Source organism: Eucyclogobius newberryi, unplaced genomic scaffold (genome assembly GCF_026437365.1).
Source record: "Eucyclogobius newberryi isolate DKJ021-1_F unplaced genomic scaffold, fEucNew1.0.hap1 SCAF_16, whole genome shotgun sequence".
NCBI classification, from domain to species: Eukaryota; Metazoa; Chordata; class Actinopteri; order Gobiiformes; family Gobiidae; genus Eucyclogobius; species Eucyclogobius newberryi.
The window spans coordinates 6,638,620-6,660,853 of NW_027315790.1; the positions used below are offsets into that span (position 1 = coordinate 6,638,620).

Below are 22,234 nucleotides of genomic sequence, written 5' to 3' on the forward strand. Positions count from 1 at the left end.
AAAAAGTGAAATAGAGCCCCTTTAATTGAGATATTGTTGTCTTTTTCTTCAGTGACTTTTATTATCATGATGTGGTCAGTTAAAAACAAGACTTTCAAACTGACTTCCTGTCTTCTGTCTAAATGTTGTCTACTAACCACTCAAATCTCTTTCTGTAACTGTGTGGAAAGTAAACTCTGCTCAGTTTGAGACGGACAGTGAACTCCACGGCCCGATGTCCTGCTCACACCCACATGTGTTTGTCCTGCCAGAGTATCTCCTGTTATGAAATAGTACGACACAAAGACACAGGATTATAGAGACAGTCACCTCCGTTCTGACAGACGAGGGACGGGTCGGCACTTTGACGAATCTGTGCGTTTCTGTGCATTTGTAGATCGTCAACGTAAATGTTTCAAATCAGTTGCTTGACCCTTTTTCAGAATGTTCCGACTCAAATGAAGCCCTGCGTTTGACTGATAAGAAGCCTGTTGACAGGACAGGCTCGGCTTTATTAAATACAGAAATGAAATAGTCCAGTTTTATCTCTTGTTACTTACTGTCTAAAATCTAAACTCTCATTATTGAAATTTTGTCTTCATATCGGTTCATAGCACGCATCCCTTACACCTCCCCATAGATGTTTGTGCTGTTTATCTAATAATAACGAACAAATATATAACTATTACGTACATTACATACATATAAATGGACATTATTTGTTTTATAATATTTAAAAATTCAAGTAAAAGAGCAATTAGGCTAAGAATATGGCTGTATCTTTACACAATCACGTGACAAATAACTTTATGTCCCAATAAATACAACGTACAACAATGCATTTTTGTTATTTATTATTTCTTAGTAAGTTAGTAAGTGAAAAGTGAATTTGTGAACTTTACTTCAACTTAAAATACGTTTGTTTGGCCTTGTTTTGAATCGGTATCAGAAAATACAAGCCAAATACTGCCAATACTGACATAACCATGTGTAATTACTGTCGTACTCACATGCAATATTCATGTGCATATAACTGATGTAAATAGAGTGTTTATTTTACCATCATTATTAATATTATCTTGTCTTACGCTAGCTGTTTTTATTTTATTTTAACTTTATTTTTCCCCTCCATTCCCTATTAAGAAATGAGAGGTTTTGTCTATAGGAGTTTTTGTTTATAAGAGTTTTGTTTATAAGAGTTCTTCTATTAAGAGTGTTTTTTAAACTTACTATAAGTTATCTGTCCTTTTCCTCTGTATCTACCTGCGTTGCAACAATGAAATTTCCATCATGTGTGGACAATAAAGGAATAGCTTATCTTATCTTAAATATTGGAGTGTTTTCAATCACTCCGTGTCGTCTTGATGAAATTGCTTAGCTGTAGTTTCACAGTTAGAACTTGTAGAAGAGCGTGAGCTGCTGGTCAGTATTCAGACATCCCGCCTCCCGTAGTCAGATAACGACTGCCAAAAGAACCCTGCTGGAAACCTGAACACAGTGAGGAGTGAGTGGGCCGGCCGCTCCATCTGTGGCACGGCGCCGCTCACAGGAACATGGCCCCAGAGCTGCCACACTCTGAACACACTCTGTCATATGTGATTCTGAGCATTTCAGACATATTCACCATGTTACTACACGACCACGAGCATTTACACACTTTTTATTCATACAGTACCACAGAACTGACTGGACTGACCCGGGGGAAGTACCTCAAACATTTAGAGTCAAATTAGAAAAAACATTCATCCATAGTTTCCAGTCTGAGGCACAAATGGCACCGAGTCCTGATGCAAAACACAAACTGCACACGTGTCGAACAATTTATTGCACATTAAATGATCCAAGTGTGTATGTGAGAGGCAAAGCAATAATCTCCAGTAATGCCAGAACACGTCAACAATCAGCCCCATAATCCACTTACGCAGACACTTAAAAGAGCAAAGTAACATGCAATACAACTGAATTAATCATGATACAATAAGACATCTATTCATATTAGATATCTTTGTGAACACACAACAGAACACACAACAGAACACACAACAGAACACACAATAGGAAAACTGAACAAGACCAGCGATTGCAAACAAAAGAAAATCACCACAAGACATGAAAATAAAAATCAAGGCCCCAATTGTTCCAAAGTCGGTCAAATTTGTCCAATTTCACTTTTGCTTTATCAGCGCTATCACTATCATACACACACACACGCACGCACACACACACGCACACGCACGCACACACACACACACACGCACGCACGCACACACACACACACACGCACGCACGCGCACGCACGCACGCACGCACGCACGCACGCACACACACACACACACACACGCACGCACGCACGCACACACACACACACACACGCACGCACGCACGCACGCACGCACGCACGCACACACACACACACACACACACACACACACACAGTTTGGCCATCTTTGGACTTCCTTAATAAACTCCAGAGAAATCAAATGGAACAACAAAGTCAAAATCACACTGTTGCTCTGTGTTGGTTTCAGTCCAGTCTGAGTAACAGGACGGTCCCAGAAACAAATGGAAATGATTTGCCTCGTGGCTGCCACAGTTTCTCCATCACTTTTTATAGTCCGACTGTAGAAGAAGTAAAAAGCACAACATGAAGACTTCTGTCTGAACCAGGATGAGATCTGAAACAGTCTGAAGCACTCTATGCTAAAAAGTAAATGATTGTTGTTACATGAATGATTTGTTTAATATAATATACATATTTGCAGCTCAAAACCTCCCTCTCCAACAGCAGAGACAGTGTGATGGTTCTTTACGTCTCTGACTGTGTTCTCCATGGTGCAGCGCTCTGTGGGCGGTGGCTCCATGATGCTGAGATAACTTTATAGAACAGAATCTTTACAAAACAATCCTTTTTACAAGAGTGTTCAAAGTTTGATTATTGTGTTAGTTAAGTGTGTTATAGTTTCTCTGAAGCGTTTGTGTGAAGCTGCAGGTGATTATAGGGTTGTGTTGAACTCTTCATCTCTTTGGGTTTGATAATCCAATCAAAGTGTGACCTGCAGTGATGGACTAACGCGGAGTAGCCGGGGACATCTGGCTCCTCCGCGGTGTTAAGTGAGGGCCCCACATCCAGGCCCTGAACGCCCTGTTAACCCCACTGTAATCAATCAGAAAGCAGCAGCACATTTGTCCACAAGATTTAGGAGCCATTATAAAAGGACAACACTGACTTTAGGAGGGAGAAGGAAACGCAAGTCTGAGGACTCACGAGGTGCTTTTGGGGAGCAGGTCTGAGGACTCACGAGGTGCTTTAGGGGAGCAGGTCTGAGGACTCACGAGGTGCTTTAGGGGAGCAGGTCTGAGGACTCACGAGGTGCTTTAGGGGAGCAGGTCTGAGGACTCACGAGGTGCTTTAGGGGAGCTGGTCTAAGGACTCACGAGGTGCTTTAGGGGAGCAGGTCTGAGGACTCACGAGGTGCTTTAGGGGAGCAGGTCTGAGGACTCACGAGGTGCTTTTGGGGAGCAGGTCTGAGGACTCACGAGGTGCTTTTGGGGAGCAGGTCTGAGGACTCACGAGGTGCTTTTGGGGAGCAGGTCTGAGGACTCACGAGGTGCTTTTGGGGAGCAGGTCTGAGGACTCACGAGGTGCTTTTGGGGAGCAGGTCTGAGGACTCACGAGGTGCTTTTGGGGAGCAGATCTGAGGACTCACGAGGTGCTTTTGGGGAGCAGGTCTGAGGACTCACGAGGTGCTTTTGGGGAGCAGGTCTGAGGACTCACGAGGTGCTTTTGGGGAGCAGGTCTGAGGACTCACGAGGTGCTTTTGGGGAGCAGGTCTGAGGACTCACGAGGTGCTTTTGGGGAGCAGGTCTGAGGACTCACGAGGTGCTTTTGGGGAGCAGGTCTGAGGACTCACGAGGTGCTTTTGGGGAGCAGGTCTGAGGACTCACGAGGTGCTTTTGGGGAGCAGGTCTGAGGACTCACGAGGTGCTTTTGGGGAGCAGGTCTGAGGCAGTGCAGGTGAGTCATGTGTGTGCGCATTGGTGTTTTACGGCTCTGTGTGAAAATAAGCGTTTTATTTTACTGTGATAAACATATATATTTTTACTTATTTTCTTAATAATAATAATGTATATATTTTTACAGGGATTATGTTATGTATGATTATTCATGTCGGTGTAATCCCTCATTGGTCCAGGAGAGTTCCATTGTAGAAAAAGATTCAGTTGTATCATCTGGACGAGAGTCTTGATTCGCAGATTGAAAATGACTCTCGGATGAAACGTGTCGAAATGTTTTGTTCTTTCCTTAAAAAGCAGAGTCCAGATGACTACAACGGAATATGTTTCTGCTATTATTATTAATATTATCATTATTAATCATAATAATAATAATGTAAGTCAACTGTTTCTCATTACAACTGGAGACAATTAGACTGAAATATGAACATAAACATTGATTGTAAAATCTTATATAGCAGTACTATGAAGTGTGAATAAAATAAATTCAAGCTGTGAAATATTTGTCAACTCAGTTCATTCAACTCAGTACTGCACAAATATCTATAATATATTCAATTAAATTTATTTTTGTAACGCCCAAAATCACAACAACAGTTGCCTCTGAGGCCGACAGTGAAAAAATGTATAGTTTAAGAATGTTTAATTTGTGTTTTTAACAAAAACACTAACATGTCCTGCCGTATAACACTTATATTTCTACAATGAGTTGAGGTATTGGCATAAAGATTATTGCTTCTAAAATGACACCTTTATTTCCACTTTAAATCTAAAAAAATATATAAGAACTTTAATATTGTAATCCTAAATGTGAAAAGTCACATATTTAAAAAGACTCTGGGCTTCAGGGTTCAAGACGCTGCTCAAAATAAATCATTATCATTTGTATGTTATATTTATGTAAAATCCAACTTTTCTGAAAAAACTTTCAGCACACACCAGTTTGATGTCCTGCAGCTTTATGTTCTGAGAAAAATACAATTCTAATTGTTAAAAAAAATAATTCTTTAGGATGGGACTGGCAAATACCTGTTTATTTATTAATTAAATATGATTAATTATTTATTATTATAACTTACTAACATAATATAATAATTTACACTATAGACATTAGGTATTTTGTGATATTTTTAAATGGCCTTTTTTTGAGGGCACACCACAGCACAATTATCTAAAATGTAAAACGTTGCACCCAAAATGATCCAATTCTTGTCAAATACAATCTTCCTTCCGTTTGCTGTAAAACTGATTTGTTTTAATAAATTTGCTACTAAGGTCCGTCACATCGCAAAAAGTACCTTTTTATTTATACTGTATTTTAGGCCTGCTTTATCCTTAAACAAAATGAGCAACCACAGCTTTTATAATAAAAATACTAGTGACCCAAAAGTAGCAAATATTCCAAATAATGTGAGCTCTCAGTGTTTCCCACAGCGCGAGACACAAATCTGCATTCAGACACCAGATTGCTGTTTTATTGACCGCTGTGTCCGTGCGTCCGTCTCTTTGCTCTGTGGACAGTGGTTTAACCATGGATGTATTATATTATCTGGATAGGGTACGCCCCCTCTGCCTCTGGCTCCAAATTGAGTAGTGGCCACTTCGCAGAATGCAGCCTTTTGGTCGGACCATTTCAGGAGTTCGGCCTCTAAAATTACCAAACATGCTAATTTGTTTTTAGTCTAAAAATAAAATAGAAGGAATTTCACTCTTTAACTGTTTATAAAATACTTAAAAAATACATTTTTAACCTTCCGGTGAACGGTGTACGCGCACCGAGCGCGCACGTGACCCTCATGAACGAGCCTCAGGAGAACATGTGACGGAAACTAAACACAAACAGAAGAAAGTGACGAGACGAGACCACGATACACGTAAGTTGTGTTTTTATGTCATTCCTCACGTTTCACACATCGTTCCATATGAAGTGTAAAACAACAATTACACAGTTAACACAAGTTAACACGAGCTAACGTAAGCTAAAGTTTAGCTACACAAAGATGCAACAACACGTCATGATGGTTCGTGCTACTGCAAATAAATAACTAATTATTTCTCCTACTAAATGTTCTAAGAGACAAAAGGTTAAGCACAGATCAAGGAAAACTAGAGAAAGAAGGGAAATAAAGTGATGTTTGTATGATGTGCTATAAAAAAACTACCAATAATTCAAATATAACCTGCTGAAATGGGTCATAACTTACACATATAAATGTAAAGGTGTTTAAAAGTGACAGTGCTGTACTTACAGGGGCTGAGACCACATTTGAGGTTTTATTACATATTTCATAATGAAGTGTGCTGTGTTTAGACAAAGCACACGCTTGTTTTCTATAGGAATGTCATGGATTTACTTCCATGGAATATGTAGAGATTTAGCAAACATGTCAGTTATGTTCTAACTTCTAAGTTTTAAACTTATGCATAAGTAAATGACTTTTGGTTCCAGCTTTAAAAATTAATGTGAAAAGAGGAACTTTTGTGTTACAGAGCGAAATGTAAATCTGTCAATAACATATTCCATTTAACTCCGTTAAATATGCATAATATATCAATATTCTAATGAGTATCTTTCTCATCTTCAGAGTGCTGACCAGTGAGTTTAGTCTGTCTGTGCTGTCCAGAGCTCTACAGGTCACTACAGGTCACTGCAGACACAGAGTGATCTCAAGTAAACTCCTGACGACTCCAAAGCAAAAGGTATTTTGATAATAACTTGTGCCTCGAATCAGTACTTTGAATTTATAAAATGTCTGTTTTGTTATGACCAAAAAAAACTAAATGATAATTGTTCTTCAAAAGAGACACTCCTGTGTAGCATGTGTCTGTAAAACAGCTTCAGGACAAAACATATGAAGTGTATGTTATGTGACTTGTATAATCTAAACATATAAAGTGTATGTTCTATGACTTGTATAATCTAAACATATAAAGTGTATGTTATGTGACTTGTATAATCTAAAACATATAAAGTGTATGTTATGTGACTTGTATAATCTAAAACATATAAAGTGTATGTTATGTGACTTGTATAATCTAAACATATAAAGTGTATGTTATGTGACTTGTATAATCTAAAACATATAAAGTGTATGTTATGTGACTTGTATAATCTAAAACATATAAAGTGAATGTTATGTGACTTGTATAATCTAAACATATAAAGTGTATGTTATGTGACTTGTATAATCTAAAGCTGTGACATGTTCTGTTTCTCTCAGTCATACGATGGAGCTGAACGGAGGAGTTTACTGAAGTACAGAAGACTGCGTAGCCATGGAAACAAAGTCTTGTTAAATACTGAGATATTCAGTATTTAACGCAATAATGTCACATTCATGTGCATATAACTGATGTAAAAAGACTGTTTATTTTACCATTATTATTAGTATTATCTTGTCTTACGCTAGCCGTTTTTATTTTATCTTTATCTTTATTTCCCCCCTCCATTCCTTATTAAGGTATGAGAGGTTCTGTCTATAGGAGATTTTGTTTATAAGAGTTCTTCTATTAAGATCGATCTATTAAGAGTGTTTTTTAAACTTCCTATAAGTTTTCTTGCCCTGTGTGGACGGTCCCTCATCTGCCTGAAGAGTGGGTCCAGCTCACCTCCGACGGTCCCTCATCTGCCTGAAGAGTGGGTCCAGTTCGCCTCAGTCGGTCCCTCTTCTGCCTGAAGAGTGGGTCCAGCTCCAGTCTCCTCGTGTCCGTCTGTGAGAGTCGGATCTCTCCTTCACTGGAACTCCTCCAGGTTTCTACGCTTTTTTCCCAAAGAGGTTTTTTTTGTAGTTTTTCCTGGCCGAGAAGGAGAGTCTAAGGACAGAGGACCCTGGGACATCGTCCCTCGCCACCACAGACATTGTCTGACTCCATCGCCACCACAGACATTGTTGATTCATTTCTCCCTGTGGCCCTCAGAGGCAACTGTTGTTGTGATTTTGGGCCTTACAAAAAAAAATTGATTTGATTTGATTTGATTTGATTTCTGTCCTTTTCCTCTGTATCTACTGTGTTGCAACAACACAATTTCCTCATGTGTGGACAATAAAGGAATATCTTATCTTATTCAGTTTGTTCTTTTTGACTTATACAGGTTGTTTTATCATTGTTAATATTTTTATGTTGCACTGAATCACCAAAGCAAGTTCCACTGTTTGTGAATTCTGTTCTTTGACTATGGCAATAAACCTTTTCTGATTCTATTAATGATGATAATAATAATGAACAGTACAGACTCAAACTCCTTAATAAGGGACTCCCACATTGTAGCTTTAAAACTCATTGGAGCTTTAAAACTCAACTAAAACTGGCTAAAATCAATTTATCATTTGTAGTTATAATCAGATTTGCATTTATTGAACAAGTTCATTCATGTTCATTATTCTTATTAAATACATTAATAAACAAATGTGTTTTGTATTTATTAAAGATTGACATGACACAAAAACGACACAAAAGGAAACTGAATATAATTAAATACTGCTTAACTCAATTATATAACAGAATCGATGATTATATTTTATATTTCTTCTCATCTGATTAAAAAAAAATGCATATTGGCCAAATTATGTTATGTAAATTAATAACTGAAAAGTTAATAACAAAATTAATACCCAAACCAAAAACTACAGAAATTGATGAGGACGTTATTACACCTCTAAATGTAATTTATTGTCATTAAACAAGACTTTTTATCTTAACATTTCTTTATCTCTTAAATATCAGACTTTTACAACATGATACATGTATATTTGTAGATGGATATAACAATCCATCATTATACGTTACGTAAACAGACTATTTCAAGCCGAATTATTCCAAAAGTCCGTGTTGACTGTTCAGTCTTTCACGCTGCTGTGACGTGCGCGCTCCCGACGCCAAAGCCTCACGGCGATGACGTCACAAAAGTGGGCGTAAATGAGACAGTATTCAGGAAGTAATGCGGAACTAAAAACTTTTGGAACCATGCGCCAATGAGCAGCTCCATAGGCTTCAATGGCGGCCATCTTGGCTTCCGGGGGCTTGGGTTTAACAAACAAACAGATTAGTGGGTGCTAAGGTCGTCACCTCAGCCAAAAGTTAAACTGGTATCAGGGCGTCTCCTGGAGCAGCTTTGCCTCAGAGGCCCTGCTCTTACCAGCTGCTGCTGCATTCAGATCACATTCACACTCACACATACGCCTAAATCTGGACTAAGCCTTTTAACTCCTCAGACACTCACTGTCTCATAGAAACGTTATGTTCTTTTAGAACAAGGCACTTGGACACTAACTGACCACAACTATAATAACCCTCATTTAACGTCTGTAAAATGGCACATGCTGTCAAAGTATTTAAAAGTGTGTGAACAAAAACATTCCTGATTCCAGAATGTGAAGTGGAACATAGTGATTACAATTTACATTTACAATCTGTTTTATGTGGGGTTTTCATACCTAAATTCATTAGTGATTATATCTGATGTCAGTTACGTGTTCACAGTATATGATGGCTTACTTCACTTTGCCTTCCATTCTGAAATGTTTAAAGGGTTTATTGTATAATTCTACTTCTACCATCATATACTGTGCGTTTATTTTGCTTTGTAAAAAGATGGCAACATAATTGATTATTGATTTCCAGTTGTGTTGGATCAATAGGGTTAGGGTTATATTGGTTGTATTATATTTGACACTAATGTCTGCAGTGATCCACGCCTTCTTTTTCACTCAAATGAGTTGATCAAGTACAAACTGTATTTATAAAGTGCTTTCCATTCATAAGATGTAACACAAAGAGCTTTAAAGTGCATTGAATCCCACCCACTGTCAGTTTGGATTTGAGTTTCACAAAAAGCATAATTTGTGGTAAAGTTTGTAATGTAACTGTAGATAAAATTAAAAATTATTGTGAGTATTTGTCCAGTAAAACCTAAAAATCTGGGCTTTGTCTTCATCATGATCGGTTTAATCCAAGAGTGAAATAACCAGGCTGTGGTTTAACTTATGTTGTGATATTTTGAGGTCAATCCCAGATTCTCAGTTCAAATCACATTACTGTAGGTTCCACTTTTGCCCCACTCTGCAGTTTAGAACGTGTTAGTTTAGACCCTTTGAGAGTCTCTATCTCCTGGATTGTGCGTCTGTAGGAGGAGCTCTTGTGTATGTTCGGCGGGTCATGGTACATACGTGTGTCAGGGTCTGTGTTTCCATGGGGAACGCTCCACATCTAATGAGATTATGGTCCAAATCTGCAGAGTCGCCCTGCTCCGTCAACACGAGAGGGATGACAGCTCTAAAGGGCTTGTGTCATATTATACCTGTACTCATAAGTACGCATAAGTACTGTGTTTCCACCTGCATTAGTGGATTAGGAGAACAAGGAAACCGATGCCTGACCAATGACCTTTGAGGTCTCATTCACAGTTGGTCCTGACCCTGTGTATGAGACCTCAACGGGGAAAAGAGGAAGACATGAAAAGAATCGATAAACATTCTTTTGACTGGATCATATTTTATAAACAAAGAGACAACATCGTTTTTATTGTTTGAATTCAAATATAAAAATTGCAGGCAACGTAGAATATTAATGAAATGCAGTTGTTCAAATAATGATATAAGTCGTCACAACGTTAATGCTTATAGATTCAAACTGAGCTGTCATGGTGCAGATGGCAGACCTGGTTCATGGGCCTATCCTTATGAAACAAAAACTGGCACAAAGTTCAACATCTTCTCTGTCGGCAGAAAAGTGAAATGCCTTTTTCACAATAGCTTCAAAAAGTGGTGCCATTAATCAATCCTAAACACATGTCAGTTGAGAGGACTTTAAAACATGGAGGAACATCTGTAGATTTTTATGTTGAATATTTCTTTCAAAAACAGTCAATCTCACAGTCACATCTGCAGTCACTGAACAGTCCTGAACATTGAGCTGTTGTCTCACTCTAATTTACTTTATTTATGCGAAATGTTTTTTGAAGAGGGGCGGGGCTTATCAGTTCTGCAGTTTTGATCAGGAAGTCAGTGGACCTTTTTCTATTATTAAACCGTTTTACATCAATATTGAAGTTTCCAATGACCAAAATGTAAAATGGTGATTTGCTTATATTATTGTCCAATACTAAGAACCTGAAAAAAACACCATATGTCTCCTTTAAACTAAATATTATACCTTTTGAATGGGGAAAAAAGTCATCAAAATGTCACAGATAACAGAAAATTGAAAACCCTTGATCTATTTAAATCTTCAACTCCAGTTCTAATGTTTCAAATATACTTTTTTTCCTTTTAGATAGGGCGTAGGGTCCAAATGGGATGAGATTATTGGGTATAATCCGGCCCACAGGAGTATTGATCACCTTTAATAAAGTCGGGTGTGCTGGCTGCTCCTGGTGCAGAGTTCAGACCAGTTCAGACCAGAGCGCGCAGCAGGGATTTGAAAGCCCAAAAAGCCCGCACCGTCCCCAGACCACACCCAGCTCACGCCTCCACACACTGAGCCGGGGAGCGTGCTGCGGACCACCGCTGCGGACCACCGCCGCAGATTTCAGCAGGTTAAGACAAATCTCTGCCAGGTCAGACAAAGTCGATGGCGCACAATGGCACGACAGATGTTAGCTGTTAGATGAAACAAATGAGCAAAAGAAAGAAAACGCCAGATCAAGAGGTTTATCAGTAAAGTAATGTTGACTGCAATATCAAATGTGAAGTCTTTTTGCAGTACTTTTTGACACTTGACCCCCGACAAAGACATTTGAAGACACATTTGAGCACATTTTGTCTGTCTGACTTCAACATCGACATTCCATTTAATATAAGACATCTAGGACATAAACTCCATCAATGGAAACGACGGATGGATACGTGTAGAATGTCATTTTTACTGCAGCAGATGGACTGAAATGTGTCATAGTTTTGGCCGGGGTGTGACTTATATGTGATATTATCCGTTATTTTCACAACCACAAGAGGGCGCTCTAGGCTCTAAGCGACGCAGAAGAAGAATCTGCACTTCCTCTACCTCCGGAGTTTGTGGAGTTGTTTAGAAGTGACACAGAGGAAGAAGAATTCAATGGATTTAGTGATTTGGGGTAAAACTGATGCTTTGCTAAACTTGTTAGCATGTTCTTTATGCTATAGTTATCTGAATAACTGTTCATATGTTACGTTAACATACCAGACACTTACCACAGTTCTGTCTGTGCCTCATGTAGCTGAAGGTGTTAGCGTTAGCATACGTACACCTATTCATCATGTTCTCTTATCTGTTATTATTTAAAATTGTATTTCAAGATGAAATGTCTGTTCTTGGTTTTGGATTTTATCAAATAAATTTCCCCAAAAATGCAACTCATACTCCAGTGCGACTTATATATGTTTTTTCTTCTCTGTTATGCATTTTTGGCTGTTGTGATTTATACTCCTGTGCGACTTATAGTCTGGAAAATACGGTAACTTTGGACACTTAGCTTTTTATTCTTTTGTCGTTTCTTTTTCTTTTTTTTTAATTCATCAAGACTTGTTGTCTTTTTGCTTTCTGGTCTTATGCTGATTGTTATTTGTAAAATGAAAGTTCCCTTTTGCCCTGCAGTCTGTAGGTTACGTGTCGACCTCCTGTTTGTTGTGATAGAAGTGATGCACGGAACACGAGTCCTCTTCTATCGTCTTGTAAAAATAGATAAAATAGACTTTTTTCAAGCCCAAGAGACAAAGTTAAAACACGTATAAATTGAATAAAACATTTTACCAATTTGGAAACCGCTATAGCAAGTATGACTAGTGATTGAAGGTATATTGAAAAATATATAATGTTGTAACTGTTGTTTTGAAAATGTCTATAATTAAAACTATTAAAAATTAGCTCAGAAAGAGAAGAGAAGCGTCATCTCCCAAACAAGAGTATAAACTGATATTTCTGCATGTTTGTGGTTGACTTTATGGGCCATTTGAGCACATTACTGAAGCTTTGTGGAAATGTCCTCTGAATACCAAGATAATGCAAAAAAAGTTATACTGTAAAAGTTGACTGCATTTTGCACAAAAACAACTTCCCATATGATAAAAGTACCTTAAGTCTTGACAAAAATACATGCTGGTCGCCCTCCCGCCTCATGGCTTAGCCTAACTTTATTGAACAGGTAATCAATACGGCTATAGCAGCTGTATCATGTGCGCTCCATATTGATTTTAGAGTTACACCAGCTCATCTTTTAATAAAATAACCACAAAACACACACATCTGATACACGGACAAAGCGGCGCCATGTTAACACTGGGTTTGTATTTTAGCAAAGTTTGATTTGACTTTTCTTTATGTTTATCCGGTGAAAACATATCACTATATGATCGGACATATATATCATTATGTAGTGACAAAAAAGCTAATCGACACATGCACAGCCTTCTCTGAGTCGAGGAACACTTTTTTGGTTGTAAAGATGACACGACCTAATGAAGCATGACCAAATCTGACCTTTTAGATAAAGAAATGTGTTCTATAACGTGAAGAATAATGTCAGTGCCACTTTATAGTTATAGTTATAGTTATAGTTTTAGTTATAGTTTGTCTTATTTGGTATAAAAGTATGTTCAGGACACAAAATGTTTTTTTTTTACTTTCATTTTTAAAAATCACAACTGGGAATACCTGAAGATGTGCTAAAAATACCAAATGTTTCTTTGTATATTTAGTGTCAATTGTGTCCATTGTTTGTCTGTGTAGTTTTTTTCTGCGCACTCTTTGCTTTTTCCGAAGCAGTTTTCAAACTGCTTATGACAAATAAACTAAACTAAAGTAGTGTTCCCCGCACACTGGTGTAAAATGAAGGTCTTAATCCATTGTATTTCTTTGGTTAACCTTCCAAACACTGTGCATTCGCTCTATGACTAATAACTCTCTTACAAACTTTTACAACTTGACTTGAAAAATCTAAATGTGCTTCCAAATCCACTTTGAACTGGTGACGCCGAGCCTGGCCAAACAAAACGCACCAGCTCGTCAATTAGCTGGCGTTTCTTGCTAATGCTAGTTATGGATATGATTTGTGGAGGTGTTATAGGATTATTTTGTGGCATGGCCAATGTCTTGGAGGATTTGTGGAGTGAAAGATTAGCGCGCCGTCATAAGGCTCAGCGTCCCGATCCGGCCAAACAGTTGAGGGCGGGGCAGTTTTCTGACATCTTTTCCCGTGTACCTTAGCCGTGGATAAAAACTGTGGTGAAGCTCCTCTGTTTTTTTTTTTTTTTTTTGCTTTTGAATATTGTCAATGGACAAAAAATCAAGGTAATTCACGAAGTCCTCAACATTTTCTTCAAAGCTGTTTTGGATGTTGGTGAATCTGTCCACGAGGCTGTTGGGTATTTGTGGAGGCTTAAACGCAACAGTCTTAACAGACCTTTGTTTACTTTTTTCAATTTCCTCCTTTCAATCCTGTGTTTTTTATACTTTATAATCTTTCTTATTTTAGAATAATATTTAATATTTTTTATATAGTTTGTTATAGGTATTTTTTCTGTTTTCTTTTTTAATCATGTGTTTTTCTTTACATGCTTTCTTTTATGTATTGGTTTAATTGCCCATATTTTAATTTGATTAAAGTTATTTTTTGAGTAAGATAACTTTTTCATTTACAATTTGTATTTGGCGTTTTTCTTTATATTTTTTCTTTTTTACATTGGCTTCATTATCCTTCTTTAAACATATTTTTTAGTTCGACAATATTTTTGATTTTTAACATTTAGATACAGTTTTTTCATTCGCATCATTTGAACACAACAGACTTTTTCACCATGAACTACTGCGTGGGTGACATGTTGGAGACGCCCCTCTCCGGAGGCCCTGGCTTCTCTCTCCAGGGGCCCTTCGAAGCGTGCATGTTCTCGGGTCAGAGGCAGGGTTTGGGACACTGTGACACCCAGACGCTGCACCACCATCCCCCCTGTGCGGAGCAGGCATGGCCCCCCTTACAGCAGCAGCAGCAGCACTTTTACTCCTGCTCGTACGCTGACCCACCGCTCTTCAAAAACCAGTTCTACAATGCGGACAGCGCGTTTAGTCATTACCATCAGCCCGAATATTTCCCTGAGATCGCACCGTACTTTGCACACTGGACTCAAGGCTCGGGCAAGAAAGGTACGAGCAGTTGGATGCATTTGTAAAGTTGTTTGTAAAGTGTGTGTTTTAGGTCAGATGTTTGTACTTTAGAGGATCTCAGTCTTTTGTAGGGTGATGTTTGTTGAATGGAATGGCTGCTTGGGAAAATGTTGTATAAAAGGAAATGTCATTATTTTCTCTCACATCCTCAGATTTATATGGGACATTGTATTCTCTAAATGCTTTTTCTCCCTCAGAGACATAAGATCAACCCTTACGGCAGCACTTACACACACCAAATGTTATCATCTTGGACTGAACAAGATTTTGATGGATTGTATTGAAGGATTGTTTTTACTATATTTAATTCTAAGCCTGATTTACGCAAATTTGTGGTGAAATTTGAATTTTCCATCAGTTTTCAGTAAGATCTAGTTCACTCAAAAACTAAATAAGATATCATAAATCCCTCTGTAAATGTTTTTGTACTTAATGTCTCAACCAAATGAAACAAGGGATTTAGACTTTTCAGATTTATATGTCCCACATTTACACAGAAAGTGCCTTAAATATATATGAAAACATGACATTTCTCAATGAATTTACCTTTTTTTTTGTTGGATTCAAATGTAAATACACCGTCTTTGTCAGAGGCAGGCTGTTGTCTTCATTATTGATCGTATTAAGCCTTTGGAGTTGGTTCATTAGGAAGGGCAAAGTAAATAAACTAGTGGGAAATGTGCTTGAAATGGACTGTACATTTGGACTCTGGTTTCTGTCTGACACATTTGAGACGCTGAGCTGGAGAATATTGATCACGGCTGCAACAACAGAAGGCAGGCGGCTTCTTTTATAATTCCACAAAAATATTGATCAACTTGAAGCGGCCATTTTGTGATTCTGACATTGTTGTGTTTGAATGTTCTAACACTAAAACACTAACCCAATCTTCCCTCTTCTTATTTAATCCATTTGCGGTGACGGTTTTGCTAATGAAATGGAAATGCTAAACACGACTTTGGATAAACTCTGGTCTGTGCTCTTGCCTCTAGGGTACATACCGAGTTACCTAGACAAGGATGAGTTATGCGTTGTGTGTGGGGACAAAGCCACAGGATATCACTACCGCTGTATCACGTGTGAGGGATGCAAGGTAAGGAAGTAAGTCTGGATTAGGTGGGTTGATATTGAGTTTATGTGGCTTCGTGTCTAAGTGGGATGTTCTTTTGTAGGGTTTCTTCAGGCGGACCATCCAAAAGAACCTCAACCCGACATACGCCTGTAAGTTCGAGAGCAAATGTGCCATCGACAAAGTGACACGAAACCAGTGCCAGGAATGTCGCTTCAAGAAGTGCATCGCCATGGGGATGGCCACAGACTGTGAGTCCCCGTAGAATGATTTATATGTTTTGTACACTATATCCAAATGTTAGAGCTAAACTTAGAGTTTGGTTTAAGTTTGAAGATTGTAAATCTTCAAAGTTTAAAGATTCACGTGGTATTCAGAATCAGAAAAGGTTTATTGTCATTGAACACATTAAGGTGCAAAACTATGAAAAATAATAATAATAATAATAATAATAATAATAATAATAATAGCAACATCCAAGGGGTCAAATAAGGCATGCATAAATTAAGAATGTACTAATAAAATAAGGTAAAGAATAAACTTGGTCTTGGTATGTACACAAATATTCACACAGAATACTTTTAAATTGACCAATCACATTCAACTGTTTTGGAACGTTAACATTCAACTCTTGTTCTGTTACAGAGAAACATTATTTGTTTCTTCTTCTTTCAAAATGAGTATTCTCTGAAATAGTTGTAGGATGGAAGACGTTGACCAGTGGAACATGAGTTCTTGTTCGGTCAGGTATGCAGGTAGAAGCTTTCCAAGTGAAATGTCAAAATGATATGGTTCTATCTGCAAAGTGGTCAAAACCTGAAAACTAAATATGTCAGAATCCCCCTCATCATTCTAAGAGCATAGATGGAGTGCTGACATGGCTCTGTTCTGTGTGTCAGTGGTGTTAGACGACAGCAAGAGGCTGGCCAAGAGGAAACTGATCGAGGAGAACCGGGTGAAAAGGAAAAAAGAGGAGCTTCAGAAGACAGTGTTTGACCGTCAGGAGCCCACACAGGAGGAGTGGGAGCTCATCCGCATGGTGACCGAGGCACACATGGCCACCAACGCACAGGGCAACCACTGGAAACAGAAACGCAAGTTCCTGGTGAGATGCCCGGCTGCCTCAACCTCATGCCACAGCAGACATCATGTTAGATTGACACTGTCACTATCCACATTTATCATGTGTCCTTTGGTGCCTTAAAGTAATGTATTAGACGAAATGTGCCTTATTATGGACACACAGTGCTTCCTGTTTACAGGTGTCTGACCTTCCCTTTTAGGAGAGGTGTGTAGCTCACTGCTGGCCTCTGGTGGCAACAGTATAAATTACAGCTCCACACCCTCATCTTGACAGACGTTGTCGTTAACTGATCATTTACTGACTGTAGCCAGCTACAGTTCCTGTTTAAAACATGGCGTTTGGCGTCCAGCCTGGATAGTGCCGGTCTAACATTCAGTATCCAATGTCGAGCCCGTGTCCACCACTGTTTAACCTCTCTGTGTTTTGTATCTCTTGTAGAGTGGGGTTATTAGCTGGACCGCGGACAAACGTGTGTTCTTCGCAGTTGCCCTTATACTTAATATTCTATTCCTCTTTGAGCAATGATTTAACTCACTAATGACTAATACCTTGCTTCACTGGTGCCTTCTCATTTCTCTCTTTCTGTTTAGAGTGTTTGATTTCACACATTTGTTTGACTAATTTGCTTTTCTCTTGTGCAGATTCAATTGTAATCGCTGTTGTTTGATTGGGTTTTTATGGCAACACCAGGAACGCAGAAATGATTCTTTTCCAATCAAATTTGCCTTCTTAGTTAAGCACGGAAAGTGTTTTCGTTGTTGTCCAAAAACATGCGCGAATATGAAATAATAATCCGATGGATGAATGGTTTTGATTGTAAGCGTTTGCCTTGTGGGACTTCCTCATCAAACATATGGCATGTTTATGGTGGAAGTCTCTTCATATTCAGCATGTTATTATCAACATTAACATTATCAAAGTGATCTTTTTTTGCATCGGCTTGGGTCTGTTGAATAGACCCACTTAGGTGTTGCTATAGAAACCCTGCTGCTGATGTTGTGCTTGATCTTCTCACTGCTCTCTCTCTCTCATTTGTCTTCAGTTTAACTTGTTTTCTTTAAGTTGACACGGGTTCTCCATTGAAACTTCACGATTCCTGTTGATTATCCAACAGGTCGAGGAAGCTATGCTTCTAAATGAAATAACATGTAATTTATTCTATGCTCCTGACCAGAGTGCAGCAGGGTTGAAGGAAGATAAGGTACAGTCTGATACCTCTTTATTTATGATATGCCATGTGCTGCATCTAACACGTGTTCTGCTTCAGCCAGAGGAAATTGGTCATGCATCGATGGTAAATCCTCCAGAGGGAAACAAAGTGGACATTGAAGCCTTCAGTCAGTTTACAAAAATAATCACCCCTGCCATTACCCGAGTGGTGGACTTTGCCAAAAAACTGCCTATGTTCTGTGAGGTAAGAGCTGCTTTTGCACTGGGGGTAATCTTCTAAACGTGGCGTTAAATACTGAGGATACACCACATCTCTCTTACGTTGCTCTGATGTTCATGTCTCGCTCACTTGTGTCCTTCCCGTGGGGCAGCTGCCTTGTGAAGACCAGATCATCCTGTTGAAAGGGTGCTGTATGGAGATCATGTCCCTGAGAGCGGCCGTGCGCTACGACCCGGAGAGCGAGACGCTGACGCTGAACGGGGAGATGGCGGTGACGCGGGGACAACTGAAGAACGGAGGGCTGGGCGTGGTGTCGGACGCCATCTTTGACCTGGGCATGTCCCTCTCTTCCTTCGACCTGGACGACTCTGAAGTGGCTCTGCTTCAGGCCGTCATCCTCCTCTCCTCTGGTGAGCGCGCACAGATCTACAGACGCCAACACGGAAAAGATCAAATATGTTTATTGTTCCTTTCTTAAAGCTGCACTGTCACTTTTCTGGTGGAGGGTCAGCCGCCTGCTTGTCTCCATGGAGATGTTATTGCTTTGCACAGGAAGTAGGCTTTATTGGGCAGTAAAGTGTGAAATGGGGATGAGGGGGGAAGGACATTCTGCAAATTGTCTGGCTGCACATGAAGCCTGGCATATGTGCTATCCACTTGGCCACTGAGCAAGTGAGCTTTTACTTTGTGATCGTTACTTGAACTTCATTTTTGTGGGCGTGGCCATGGATTTTAAAATATTCACATATTGTTCAATAGAAAAAATACATTTAGTATATGCCTAATACAGTTCTTGCCGAGCAACAACACGGGGACAAGCAGGTCAAAGGTCACACACTGCACTTTAATAAACAGTCGGGAAAATACACATTCCCAAGTTGCAGATATTGTAATTGAGCATTAAAGGTTAAGCATAAATAACCATTTACATAAAAAGCAATGAAGCGTGGCATAAGCTTATAAAAGCATAATAAAGCTGTTATTCAATAGTAACATCTTGATTACAGTCCCATAATTAGTATGTGATGTCTTAATGCACAGCTTAACTATATGTATGCAGTACAGTATACATTCTGACATGAAATCCATACCAAGCCCGCTTTAATCAATGGCAGGCCAGGCTGGACCACACCACAGTTTGTACAGGAGTCGCCTCAATCAATCGAGTGAGCCGCACCTCGCTCAGATCAATACTGCGGTCAGTCTGGGGCCCATCTGTCCAGAGCCTTCACAGGGCCAGTCTGTCCATCAATAACTGCTGCTGCTGCGGCTGCTGCGGCTCCATATCAGACACAAGCAATACATGTCATATACTAGAGACTATGAGTGTTTTTATTTGTTATAGATGGAGCCTAATCAGACTTCTGTAACGCATTCGTACCATCGCTAACATGTCATTTTAAAAACATATTACGATGCAAGAATTAAAACTTACAACTTAACACTTGAGATAAGTTATATGGTTGTTTTTCATTGCTGTTTTTAAAGTGTATTAGGTCATTGTATAAGTTGCCGTACCTGATTTTACTGCCTTAAAAATGACAAACCGTTTGCAGTGGTCCAGAGTCATTCCTCACTCACTAATGCATTCTGAGCGTTAAGTTTAAAAGCACTTTTCACCCCTTTCAGAGCCCAGAGCAGAATTTTGCTGTCAAACATTAGCATGTTAACGGCGCATTTCCCGCTTTGTGGAGGATAAAACGCTCTTGAATTGGATGCAGACAGCACACAGTGGTCTCATTTTGACCCTAAGAGCTGCTTGTATAGTATATCACTGCTGGAGCAAGTACAACACCTTTAATTTCCTCCTTATTTGTAAAGAATAATACTTAAATGTGTGATAAATACCTACTTCAGACCACAGAGCTATCTGCAGTGGATATACCAGGAGGAGGTACAAGTGGATAACATTTATATTATTATTTCATTTTATTTTATACGTAAACTAATTTAAAGGTGCACTACTGACTTTGCCTGGAGTGTTATAGTGTTTGACATCATATTTATGTATCTCTTTGGAGACAAACAGGCCAAGTTACAGGTCAGATCTTTGGAAAGGCGAGCCCGCTCACAGTAAGAATGCATGTTTTTCAAGGTCATTTTGAGCAATAAAAACACCTGTAAAAAGTTTAATGCATCAATCAATCAATCAATCAATCAATCAATCAATTAAATGTATAGCACAATTTGTACAAAATGCCTTTCAAAGTGCTTTACAGACATTTAACATACATTCAAATCACAATAATAGGGTTAGATAGTCTTGTGAAATGTTAGAACGTGCAGATAAACTTCACTCATAACTGACATAACTGTTTTGAGCCTGGATTTGAAGATTGAAATTCTGATTTCCCATTCGAGCAGGTGTCAGACCCAAACCAGAAAAATCATAGGATGCATTTTTAAAACAATGAATTCAACTCTTTTCCCCCCCAGACCGTCCAGGCCTGAGCAGCATCGATCGGATCGAGCACTGCCAGGAGGAGTTCCTTCTGGCCTTCGAACATTACATCAACTACCGCAAACACAAATTGGCCCACTTCTGGCCCAAGCTGCTAATGAAGGTGACGGACTTGCGCATGATCGGTGCCTGCCACGCCTCGCGCTTCCTCCACATGAAAGTGGAGTGTCCCAACGAGCTGTTCCCCCCTCTGTTCCTGGAGGTGTTCGAAGACTGACCCGCGGGGGGCGCCTTTGTGTGTGTGCATGTGTCGGTCTGTACGGATGGAACCAGCAAACCGCCCAACTCTCCGCTCTGAGCACTACTGACTTCATTCCGTAGAGTAGAGGAGTCGCTCTCTGGTCAGGACACAACCATTCCCTACAGCGCGGGTACACGTCAATAGAACTTCTTTTTGTTTTTTTTGTCTTTTTGTTTCAGCGGTTTGTTTCGTTATTGCAGATATAACCTCTCACACCTCGGATTTGAAAATATTTTTATTTTGTGTGTCCATGATTGTACAGTTGGTGTATGTTTGGTGATTTTTTGACATACTAGATAGAAACCATGCAGTTTATTCTCCGACAACTTCAAAATGGCTGCTCGAGTTAATCGTTTCTTGGCAACCAAATCTCTCCCCCGCCTGCTTACTGTTGGTCAATAGCCGTTGTAAATGCTACAACTCTGTGAATGCAATTTGATGTAGTATCACACCAGTATACTGTAACCTCCAGAACCAGTCAATCCTCAGCCTCAGCACGGTAACGCACAGGTCGCTGTTAACGTCAGTGTTATTCTTTTCTTTGTTTAATATTCCCTCAATCTAAACAGTAGACAGTGGAAACAGTCCGTTCTCGATGAGCATGTTCTAGATTCTGTTGAATGCATGCTCTGTAAACACTACTCGACAAAGGATCCAAGCCTCAGTGACCCGCACACATGACTGACCCGCGCACATGACTGACCCGTGCACATGACTGACCCGCGCACATGACTGACCCGTGCACATGACTGACCCGTGCACATGACTGACCCGTGCACATGACCCGTGCACATGACTGACCCGTGCACATGACTGACCCGTACACATAACTGACCCGTGCACATGACTGACCCGTGCACATG

At 39.5% G+C, this 22,234-nt stretch overlaps 1 protein-coding gene and 1 long non-coding RNA gene across 6 annotated transcripts in view; both read left to right on the forward strand.

Moving 5' to 3' along the window:
• thrb (thyroid hormone receptor beta) overlaps positions 1 to 21,620 on the forward strand; it is a 149,264-nt gene extending 127,644 nt beyond the window's left edge. For 3 of the 5 annotated variants that reach the window (XM_072447369.1, XM_072447370.1, XM_072447368.1), the window contains 7 exons: positions 16,119 to 16,219; positions 16,299 to 16,446; positions 17,095 to 17,300; positions 18,394 to 18,480; positions 18,547 to 18,693; positions 18,821 to 19,079; positions 21,106 to 21,620. In XM_072447369.1, coding sequence (XP_072303470.1) covers positions 16,119 to 16,219; positions 16,299 to 16,446; positions 17,095 to 17,300; positions 18,394 to 18,480; positions 18,547 to 18,693; positions 18,821 to 19,079; positions 21,106 to 21,347 — 1,190 coding nt within the window. In that variant the 3' untranslated portion in view covers positions 21,348 to 21,620. Of the gene's footprint in view, positions 1 to 16,118; positions 16,228 to 16,298; positions 16,447 to 17,094; positions 17,301 to 18,393; positions 18,481 to 18,546; positions 18,694 to 18,820; positions 19,080 to 21,105 lie in introns of all 5 variants that reach the window. The other 2 variants (XM_072447371.1, XM_072447372.1) reach the window with 2 other exon arrangements.
• On the forward strand, positions 5,208 to 7,835 carry LOC140361380 (uncharacterized). Its single transcript, XR_011927003.1, has 3 exons — positions 5,208 to 5,867; positions 6,579 to 6,693; positions 7,215 to 7,835. It is a non-coding gene; the product is annotated as an uncharacterized lncRNA (long non-coding RNA).
• Positions 21,621 to 22,234: the final 614 nt, after the last annotated feature.